The sequence below is a fragment of the Anoplophora glabripennis genome, unplaced genomic scaffold (genome assembly GCF_000390285.2).
Source record: "Anoplophora glabripennis isolate ALB-LARVAE unplaced genomic scaffold, Agla_2.0 scaffold2046, whole genome shotgun sequence".
NCBI classification, from domain to species: Eukaryota; Metazoa; Arthropoda; class Insecta; order Coleoptera; family Cerambycidae; genus Anoplophora; species Anoplophora glabripennis.
Window position 1 is genome coordinate 7,331 of NW_019418122.1, and position 11,015 is coordinate 18,345.

General features: G+C 41.4%; 2 protein-coding genes across 2 annotated transcripts; both read right to left on the minus strand.

The window, feature by feature from the left end:
• Positions 1–4,318: 4,318 nt before the first annotated feature.
• LOC111692582 lies at positions 4,319–5,469 on the minus strand (the record flags this gene model as incomplete). The annotated part of the gene is made up of 2 exons (XM_023456642.1): positions 5,457–5,469; positions 4,319–5,382 (listed from the first exon to the last, which is right to left on the minus strand). Coding segments are annotated over exons 1-2 (1,077 nt in total), but the record flags the coding sequence as incomplete, so codon positions are not given.
• On the minus strand, positions 5,300–6,941 carry LOC111692583. The gene is made up of 2 exons (XM_023456643.1): positions 5,477–6,941; positions 5,300–5,382 (listed from the first exon to the last, which is right to left on the minus strand). The coding sequence occupies exon 1, from the start codon at positions 6,612–6,614 to the stop codon at positions 5,580–5,582; it is 1,035 nt and encodes a 344-aa protein (XP_023312411.1). The 5' UTR covers positions 6,615–6,941; the 3' UTR covers positions 5,300–5,382; positions 5,477–5,579.
• Between the last annotated feature and the right edge of the window lie 4,074 nt (positions 6,942–11,015).

Sequence of the window (11,015 nt, forward strand, 5' to 3'; positions counted from 1 at the left end):
GTATATTATATTGGCATATTTTATATCTCGGATTTCGTCGTAGAATTAATTTTAACTGCGGTTTAAAAGAAATACACCCTTATTTCCCTAACTAGATTTATTTATTACAATCATTCCTAAATCTTTACAAAATAAATTGTGTCCAAATATTCTACTACTACTACCCAATATATAAACTGAAAATATTTATACTAGAGATTAAAGAAATAAATCAGCAATAATTCAAGTGAACAATAAACGGTTTTAAACAAAATATACCTATTCCAATCGGTGAAAAAAATTTTAAAACGAGGTTTAATATAATTGCAAAATTATCAAATTAAATTAACAAACGGTCCTAAATTAAATATACGGTTTCAGTCGGCACTGGAACAATAGTCAGAATTAGAGTGTAAATACGTATATTTATAAATCGTCTATCAAAATTAAACAAACTTAGAGACAAAACATCGGTTCTAAACAATGCTGAAAATGAAAGACCAAAATTAGGTATTAAATATATTTACAAATAACAAAACGAAACGGCTTTAAATAAAATATTCGATTTTAAACGGCAAACGGTGCTGAAAACAAAGATTTAATAAATTTATAGCGGTCCGATTCGGTTCTGGAAATGAAGCAAAAATTATAGATTAGTTAAAACTACTTTTGCAATTAATCGTTATTAGTGGTAAGGAGGACTCTACCCAGCAAGCAACGGAAAACTAACGAGCGGTATTAGTTACTTACGAGGAAGAAAGCTCAAGAGATGAAAGTTAGCAAAAAGAAAAGAAAATCTGGTGTCGGCAGGAAGGTGTTTCAGGGTATGAAGTAGTTAGTTTTGCAATTCGTAGTGTCTTCTAAGCTTTATACGTCCCGTTGTCCGATGTCGTCCAAAAGAGGTGTTTATCACAGCCTTCCGGTCAATCGTCGGTATACAACGCTTCCCGGTCTGATAGTATTTATCACAGCTACCAGTGAGGAACGTATACAATATCTATGAATGACCCGGAGACGGTGTTTATCACAACCACCTCTAAGTTCGAATATTCTTAGGCGTCCGATGCCTTCCAGAAGAAGTGTTTATCACATATAGCTTTCGAGTTAATCGTCGGACCCCAGTATACAATGTTTTCCCAGGAAAATGTACGTACATACACGAACGACCGGGAGGGGGATTAGGTACTGACGGTTTCGGTTCCCAGTATGGTGTCGCGGGTTTCTATTGGTCTCGGTTTCTTCCAGGATTAAGGTCCTCGGTTGGTTGCCTGGTTGGGCTACGTTGGTTGCCGATCCCCGGTGGCGGTCCCGCGTTGAGCGCCACGACACGGACGCGCCTCGTCCTGGTTCGATACCAGCTGTTGAGACTTACTAGACCCTCCCCTGAGCATCATCAATGGGTCGTAGACCCGCACGATGAGACGGTAAAGATCGTAGTGTGGTCTCTCTTCACCTCCGGTGCATGTGCGGTAGTCGCCTGCTCGGGGGCTGGAGAGTTCACTGAGTTTTTTTCCAATTTAGGACCTTTGGAAACGTGGCTTGGATTTTTGTTTACTTGGTTCGGGTCTGATACCCTAGTGTCTTTGGTTGTCTATGATTTATTCACTATGTAAAACTCCGTGGAGTGTCTGTACGAACGCTTTTAGGAAGCTTGGTTCAGCGTGGAGCTGAGGATTGGGTATTTTTTTAGAAAAATAATGTTTTGTTTTTAATTTTGTGTTATGTGTAAAATGCGCTTGTCAAATTTTGTTAATGAAAATTACATTACCAGACAGCAGACAGCAGATAAATATGTACGGTTCTATAGTAATTATGTCCAATTAAAAATTAAAAATGGTGGAGGCGTCGCTCGATGTGCACTGTGATCATAAGTATTTCCTAAACTGTTAATTTCACTGAGTTGAACCAAGAGGGTATCATCTTCATCTTCATTATCTAGTGGTTGGTCCTTTAAAAGTCCCATAGCACTGCGGCCTAATTAGGCCTATTGTGCGTCCCACTACTAGTCCTATTCAGCAAGTAGATTTGTCCTTTTTACAAAGTCCAAAAGCTTCCTTGCTGACACTTCTCTCAGCTCCTTGGGTTCCAAATAGGGTCTCCCAAGGAGCGCCATTCTGCTACGTGCAAATCCCGGGCACTCGCCCAGGATATGCAGAGAAGTTTCATCCGCCGATTCACATCCTCGGCAGACCGGACTGTCTACAAGCTTTAGCTTATGTAGATGTTTCCTAAAGTGACAGTGTCCCGTTATGAGTCCTGTCACTCTCCTGAGCCGGATTCTATTCAAGCTCAGTAGCTCATTCGCTCTTCCCTTCGAAGGATACTCCATAAGCTCCTTAGAATGGCTATGTCCTGGCCTTGAAGTCCAGTATTTCCTATGTTCTGTCTCTGTCCATTTGCCCAGAGCCCGCCTGACCACACTGGGAGATGTGCCACAGAAGGGCTCCGGGCCAATGAACACTGTCTCGGATCCCTTCCTAGCAAGTTCATCCGCTTTCTCATTTCCACAAATGCCTTTGTGCCCTGGCACCCAACACAGTCTGACTGTATTGTTGGTGGCCAGTTCAGTCAGCATTTGTAAACAGTCCCACACCAGTTTTGAACTTACCTTGTGTGCGGCTAAAGCTTTAATTGCAGCTTGACTATCAGAGAATATATATATGAGTTTACGTCTATAACCTCTACGTACATTCTCTGCCAGACACGCCATTATCGCGAAGATTTCTGCTTGGAATACAGTAGGGAACTCCCCCAGACTGTAGCTTGCACTCCATCTGGGTCTGAGTCCATATATTCCTGCACCCGTCCCTCTGGTCATTTTGGAGCCATCTGTAAACCATACTAGGCTCCACCTTTCCAGGGTATTAAACCTTTCCTCCCACTCGCTTTGATCCTCTATTCGAGTCTCAAATGGCTTGTGGAAGTGAAACTTTGGAACCATCTTGTCGGATACCATCCCAAGAATTGGTTCCGACATAGATGTATCTTTGATCCTGGAGTGGGAACCACCCCTCCAGTCATTATTATTCCTGAGTCGATATGCTGCTAGCCGCGCTTCTCTCTCCACCACTATATGCAGCGGTGGCAGATTTAGCATGACTTCTAGTGCAGCTGTCGGGGTCGATGCCATCGCCCCCGTTATACCTAAACAGGCCAATCTCTGAATTCTATTCAGTTTTTCCTTCGCTGTGGTCTGTTGTGTTTTCTGCCACCATACCACAGCGCCGTAAAGAATCCTGGGTCTTACTATCGACGTATACAACCAGTGTGACATCTTTGGTTTCAGTCCCCAGGTTTTCCCAATAAGGCGGCGGCATACACACAGTGTCTGCTTCGCCTTACTCACCACTTTTTCCAAGTGCGCATTCCAGGTAAGCTTATTATCCAGTATCACTCCTAGATATTTTACTTCCCTGGAAAATGTAATGCCCCTCTCCCCTATTATAGGTTCAGAGAGTCCAGTTAAATTTCTTCTCCTAGTGAAGGGTACTACGACCGTTTTGTCAGGGTTTACTGACAGTGCCTGCCCCTTACACCAGTCATCTATCCATTTCAAAGCCTCTTTCATGAGTTCTGAAACGATAATATTATGTTTCCCGACTATGAGAACGACCAAGTCATCCGCATAGCCTTGTGTATAAAACCCCTTTCGATTAAGGCCCTCCAGTGCGCCGTCCACCACTAATCCCCATAACAAGGGAGACAGTACGCCTCCCTGGGGGCAGCCCCGGCCTACCTTACACCTGGATGTCTCTCCCGAAAGGGTAGCTGTTACTGTCCGGTTTCTCAACATGGTATCTATCCAACGACACAAAGTGTCTTCAAGGCCCCTGTTGCGAACTGCCGAATTAATAGATTCGAAAGGTGTATTGTCAAATGCCCCTTCAATATCTAAAAAAGCTGCCAAAGCTAGATCTTTGTCGTCCATTGCCCTCTCTATCCTAGAGACTAGGCTATGAAGGGCTGTGTCGACTGATCTGCCTGCCTGATAGGCGTATTGGTACCTGTGCAGAGGATTTGCCCTCAATACCCCGTCCCTTATATGCCTGTCAACTATTCTCTCCAACGTTTTCAGGAGGAAAGATGTTAAACTTATCGGGCGATATGCCTTTGCCTGGGCATACGATGGACGCCCTGGTTTAGGAATAAACGCCACGTTCGTCGATCTCCATGCCAGCGGTATATAACCAAGTGCAATGCTGGCTCTGAAGACGTGAATTAAGACCGGAGCTAGACAGTCCACCCCCTGCTGTAGCAGTACAGGTAGGATTCCATCGGCTCCTGGTGATTTAAATGGGTCAAAAGAACTTATTGCCCATCTTATTCGTGACTGACTCACCACCGTCTTGGCAACCTCCCAGTTCTGTCGAGACCCGGTCGTTACCCTCTGCTGGTGATTCCAGTCATATTCATCTCCATGATTTAATAACCTGGAGCCTGGAAAGTGAGTATTTAGAAGTAATTCCAATGTCTCCCTTCCAGTTTTGGTATATTCCCCACTCGGTGCTTTGAGAGACCCGAGTTTCGTATGTCCGTTCTTAGAGAGAAGTCTCTGGAGTTTAGCACACTGTGGGACACTATCAATATCCTCACAGAACTTCCTCCATGAGTCTCTCTTCGCTTTTCTAATTTCTTTATTATACTCAGTGAGGGTTGCTCTATAAGTCTCCCACTCTCCTGTCCGCTTTGCTCTATTAAATAGTTTTCTTGTCTGTCCCCTCAACTGCGTGAGTTCCTTGCTCCACCAGGGTACGGTGTGCTTATCGGACCTCACTTTGATAGGACAGCTGTATTCATATGATCTTGTGACGGCGTTTTGGAGTTCCTCCACGGCCCTCTCAAGATCATATGTGTTCCTTAGTTTTGTACAGATTTCCCTAGTCCTGGCCTGTAACTCCGTTCTATAGGAGTCCCAGTCAGTTCTTTTTGGGTCTCTGTAGGTTCTTACTTGCGGATTATAATCCGTTATAATTTCAAAGTGGATATGTCTATGATCCGACATTGACGGCTCATTCGACACATGCCACCTCGCAATATTATTACATATCGGTCCCGATCCCACTGTTATATCGATGACTTCACTTCTATTTTTTATAACAAAGGTGGGCTCGTTCCCGACATTCAAAATCTCTAGATTATAACTAAAAAGAAAATCTAGTAAAGACTCACCTCGATCGTTGACATCGCTGCTTCCCCACACCGTATGGTGTGAGTTAGCATCACATCCCACGATGAGTTGTTTCTTCTCCTTCTCGCACCAGGCCACCAGGTCCCTCAGTTCCCTGGTTGGAGGAGATTCTTTCTTATCGTAAGGGAGGTACGCTGAGCAAACTACCAGTTGTCTCTGCGTTCCCTCCGATACATAAGTCACTTCGGCCGCCACCAGGTCATCCGTGCAGAACCCTGGAAGAGGAAAAATATTAATACTACTCTTGTAATAAATACAAGCTCTAGGTCTAGTTTGGTGGCCACAATACAGTAAGCCACCATTACTTACCTGCAATCCTCTGATCCGGGATCCATGTACCCAAGGCTCCTGGATCAAAGCTAAATCCGCATTTGCGCGCGCCACACTGGCACAGAGAGCAGCAGATGCCGCTCTACTGTGCTGAATGTTCGCTTGTATTACCTGGAATTTGACCAGATAATACAGATTTTGGTCCCTCCTGATCTTCATCAGAAGGTCCCAAATCTACCCTGCCCTTCTCCAGGTTCCTAAAAAGGACCCTGGTGAAGTTCAGAAATGGTCTGAAGCCCTCCTTCTGAAGTACCTTCACACTCATCTCATCTACTGAGAGGACTAGGGTCTGGCCCTTCTCCTCAACCTTGCGGTTGATTAGCCTCCAGGCCCCCGTCCTCAATTCCCCGTTCTGGTTTTCCAGACGGCGCATGATGGTTTCCGGTTCATCAGGATGACCCGGAATCCACACGATGAACTTAGTGAACTTAGGTAGGTCCCTAGGCTCAACAGCGCTGAGTCTAGCCCCCTCCCAAGGCACCAAGCTCGCCGTGGTCGTCTTCAGCCATTGCAGGCTCTCCTCGTTGAAGGCGGTGATCGCTAGCGTTCCCCCCCTTCGACGACACTCCAGGAAGCGCGGTCGTGTACCCTCGCCCGCGATCCCATCAATGGCCCCCAGAAGCGCCGACTGGACAAGTCCCATCTGGTCCTCATCCATTCGGACCTCCGGGTATCCATGGGGGACCACCACTGCTTGGATCCCCGACAGCGCCTCCCCGTAAGTCTTGCCACGCTGTCCCGTGGCCTTAGGCCTCTTGGAAACAGGCCGGTCGGAAATCGGCTCACTACCGTCCGACCGTCCACGTTTCTTCCCGAGTCCACTTGGCCCCGGTTCAGCAGCCTGCGGAGTTAGAGTGGTACTTGAGCCAGGTTCCGTCACCGGCCCCTGTCCTTTTCCCGCCTCTGCCTTCCGCAGTTTTTTAAGTTTGCGCTTTTGCGCACCAGACAATTTCTTCCTACCTTCCAGGTTCAGTCTGTCGACTCCCCTAGAGATAGTAGTCACTGGTGTTTGCTTCCCAGTGGCTGTTTTATTTTCCGCCTGGTCAGCAATTACTGCTTCCCCGGCGGATGTTGACGGCCCCCTTTCGGGTTCCCGTTTTTTTGATTTATGGTCCATAAAGGTCCCACGAGTCTGGAGGAAATAAAAGTCACCGCCAGGTAGTGCCCCATGCCTGACGGAAGGCTAAATACGATGGGGTGCGCCAGGTTCCCCAAAGAGATCGTTTGCGATGCGACATTTTTACCTACCCCCGCACCATTCAGCCCTCGGCACGATGCGTTTCCACCTTGGCTTGGGTAGCTGAGCTGTTTCTTAGTTTTCACTACTCTCCCTCGACCTTTCCGGCTTGGGTGACCCTGCCAGGAGTATAAAACTCCCGCCGGTTTAGCTCTTGGGTTCACTGTAGCTACTTAAGCCCCTCCACCAGCGACAAGGTCATACAGCTCCCAGGAGGGCTTAGAGGGTATTATCGTTAGCAAATTTTTCAGGGAATTATTTTTTATACAGGCAAATTACGATCGTCATCTACGCAAAAATTCTGAGTTGTTAAACATTTGCGATTCAGATGAAGAAAGATGTCCTTATCGATGATCCTTTAACGCATGTCGCTACTATTATAACGAAATAGTTTCTATTAAACTCTTTTTTTCTAAACAGCATACGGGGTTCCAGTAACCATAGTCTGTATAATTAAATATATGATTACGACGCTATTAGACCGACTTGCAGCGCCATCTACTGATAAGTACTCTGACGTGTTAAGTACTATTACGATTTTAAATTATGGCTACCGCCGGCGCTGATAAGCGCTCTGCCGCGTTAAATACTATTACGACTATCTGCGCCACCTACTGATAAGCGCTCGACCGCATTAGGTACCAACGCGATCCTCTCGGCCGTGTTGGGGCCCGCGGCGAAGCCCTACACGACTCCGGCATACCTACGGGCGGACAAAGCTTGCCTACGCGGGGGAGACCTACGTGGAGCGCACGGGAGACCTACGTAGAGAGGCCTTGGGGGGCAAAGCCCGACATTTGAATCTCCCGTCATTTTTTTCCCAGGCAAATGCTGCGCTCTGATTGGCTGGGGCAGGGAAAGGGGAGGGGGTAAAATTCGTCAAAAATTTGCAAACTGAACCTTCATAAGAAAATACATGGGATTTTGGCGTAGAATGAACATAGCATATCTACTTTCCGTCCCTGGCGTTCTGGGTACAATGAAGTTTCACTTACATAAAAAACAAGTTGTACGCATATGTTATTCATCACCAAATTTGCATCATGCTCAAGTTAATTTGTTAACGAAGGCATCTATAAAAAAATATATGAAGAACTGATATTATTTTGACATCATCTATTTGCAGTCGACTTTCTTGCAAGGAATACCCTGTATATGTGCCAAATTATGTAAGCCAGCAAGGTAGAGCAGTGGAACCGTGGCGTGAGTGCAATCTACTAGTCAAGTAGGGAAGAAGGCTAATATATTTATACAGAGTGTCCCTGAAAGGGATGGACAACGCTTGACCATAGATTCCTTGGATGAAAACAAGACTATTTAGCCTGTCTTACCTATATACAAAAGTGCACACCTTCTGAGATATAGCTTTCTAAACATAGAACAGATAACCTATGTTTTTTCAAATAATTTGAAAACAATTTTTCTTAGAAATTTAAAAATTGGTACATATATATTTTTTTTATATATATAAGGGCAATGGAAATATAGAATTTGGTGAGAATACATATACAGGATGTTGATCAGTAAGTATCCCTTAACTTTTTTGTGTGTACACCACTTAGTCAGAATTAATATTTTTAAAAATAAGCACTATTTTAGATTTTTTGCCTCTTACTAAAGTTTGATATCGTTTATGGATTTCGAGTAAAATTGGCATTTTTTATAAATTAGATATAGGCAAAAACTCCGATTACCTACTAAAAATTAAATTATAACTGCAGCCTCAAAGCAAGCATAAGAAAAAAACTTCACATTAAAAAAAAACAAAATTATCTACACATTTTTAGTCAATCAATAAAATAAAAAATCAACACTAGAATTTTAAATAAACAATATCAACTAATAATATAAGAAAGTCAACATTAACATTTCAAATAAACCTAAATTGATATTTGTAATCACATTAAAATAATATTACAGTTGTTCTTGAACGCAGGCATTAATTCTTCTTAAGGAATTAAAATGAATTTTATCCAATAATTGTGCATTACCTCTCATAACATTAATTCCATTTTGTATTCTTTCCCATGACTCGTTTTTTGTATTTACTGAAAAGTTATAAAATGTCGTTTTTAACGCTCTCCAAAGGAAATAATTACATGGGTTTAGGTCCGGGGATTGAGTTAGTTCTTGCCATAATTTGAAAATAAAAGTAATATTGATTTTAAAGGAGGAAGTAAAGGAAGAAGAAACGCTACTACGTTCACGGTTGGTCTGTTAACTATAAATAAACTTAAAAGCGAAAGTATTTTTCAACTAATGAAGAATATTTGACCCCGGAAGCATCGAAAACCGCAGAAAGCACAATACCACAACTTATTCCTCAAAATCTGCAGGATAATATGAAATACCTTATGACTGAGAAACATTATGTACTGAAAAAAAAATAAGAAAACATCTGATAATATGTAACTGCCTTATTTTATTGGAAAATCGTGAAAGTGAAACCTTCAACATTATTGTCAATTTATTCTATGTTAAAAAGTACATAGTATGATAAAGAAAATATTAATACATGTATACTTGAAAAATAAATCAAATGCATATAAGCTGAAGAAATTAAATATTTCGACGAAAGTAGAAATTGAAACATCTGTACAAGAAGCCCATGTGAACATTTTTAGAAAGAAAATAATGATAGTTTGAGTAACAAAATTAATTCAATTGAAATAAATAAATTTCCTACAATAAGCAATTTATTCAATTAAATTAATAAGTAACAGGTGACTGACTTTCGTTCCACGTAACTAAAGCACCTTTTTGACATTTATTGAACAGAATTAAAACATGAACGTTTCATGAGTTTTCAAAAAAATATAGTTTCTTTATATTTTTATTATCGTTTTTGCTATCCAATTAAGTCCAAATAAAATCTATACTTCTTTCGTACTTTAGTCAAATTTGAAGAAAAATGTTTTCATATAACTATCAAAACTAATCAACCTGAATATATGGCGTTGCCTGTCAATTAAGAAAATCTAAGTCTAGTCAAATAGGGCAACAAGAAACACTTTCCGATGAATGTTTTTAAACTGATTATAATGAAGACAATTACATAAAACAAAGAAGTCACCTTAGATAACAAATTATGAATTTATGATGCATTCCATTTATTCATGGAGTCATCCACAAGCATCTCTCCCTGGTACGGCCTGTAAGCGGCAAGCACGCAAATATGAAAACATAATATTTGTCATTGGATCGTCGCGGAAATCTCAGTCGTGACGTGACCTACATGAAAATAATGATCCAGAAGATTTCAGACCTGACTTCAGCTTAAGGTAAATTGAACTATAATTTTAACATAAATTTTTAATGGTTAAATAGTTTAATTTTAGTACCATTTATATTTTGTTTTTCAATTTCGGAACTTTAGCTGATCTGTTTCATGACATCCTTGATTCACAAGTGGTAGTCAAGGAGCTGTAGTTCAAATCGAAAAAACACGTTACTTTACATACTTACTGCTTAAATAAATATTATTTATTCAAAGGATATTAATTAATGGCTTACTTGACTCATCTAAATGTAGCAACAACATCTCAACTGTTTAATAATGCACAGAGTGTTCTACTTAGAGCTGACCTACCCTACAATCTGATCGATTTTAATAAACTTTCTATCAGATAGATCGTGAAACCGGAAGCTTGTCCCATTTACTTTATAATTCCAAGCGATGATCAACTACGACCTTGTTTTTTGTGAAAAGTTTTCAAAAATATTGTTAGGTACCTATACTTTTATAGCAAGAATTCCCACGGATTTTTACTTAGGTTGACTTTAAACAAAGTAAAAAAACTTTCTCTAGGCCGCCCAGTAACATATCTTATACAAATGCGTAATTGTCAAAAAAGTTTGACCATGTTTGTCATTTAAAAATATAGGTACTGCATAAATTGGTACATTTATGTTGTAAGAAAGATCAATTCCAACTACTTGAGCATCGTAGATCTTCTATGATGGGGCCCTACTCTTTTGTAACCTACAGCGCAATTGGTTCGGTGACAAAATGAACTGGCTGGTTATCAATAGGTAGTATAGGACTGTTACGAAACACTTTCTTCTTTAAACCTGTGCGTGCGTCATGCCTAAATGGCACCTATCAATATGAATCATAGAAGAACGGAGATGAGAAAAATAATGCCATAATGCAGAAATGAGAGAAGTAAGAAATAACTTTTTACGCCAAAATGACTAGTCAGAGGTGTTATTTTATAAATTTAGTTTTTACCCTTTTTGTGTAAGAGGTTATTTATTTCAAATTTCTATTATTTTTAATGT

Coding starts and splice junctions, on each gene's coding strand:
- LOC111692583 (XM_023456643.1), bottom strand. CDS start 6,614: ATGGACCATAAATCAAAAAAACGGGAACCCGAAAGGGGGCCGTCAACA.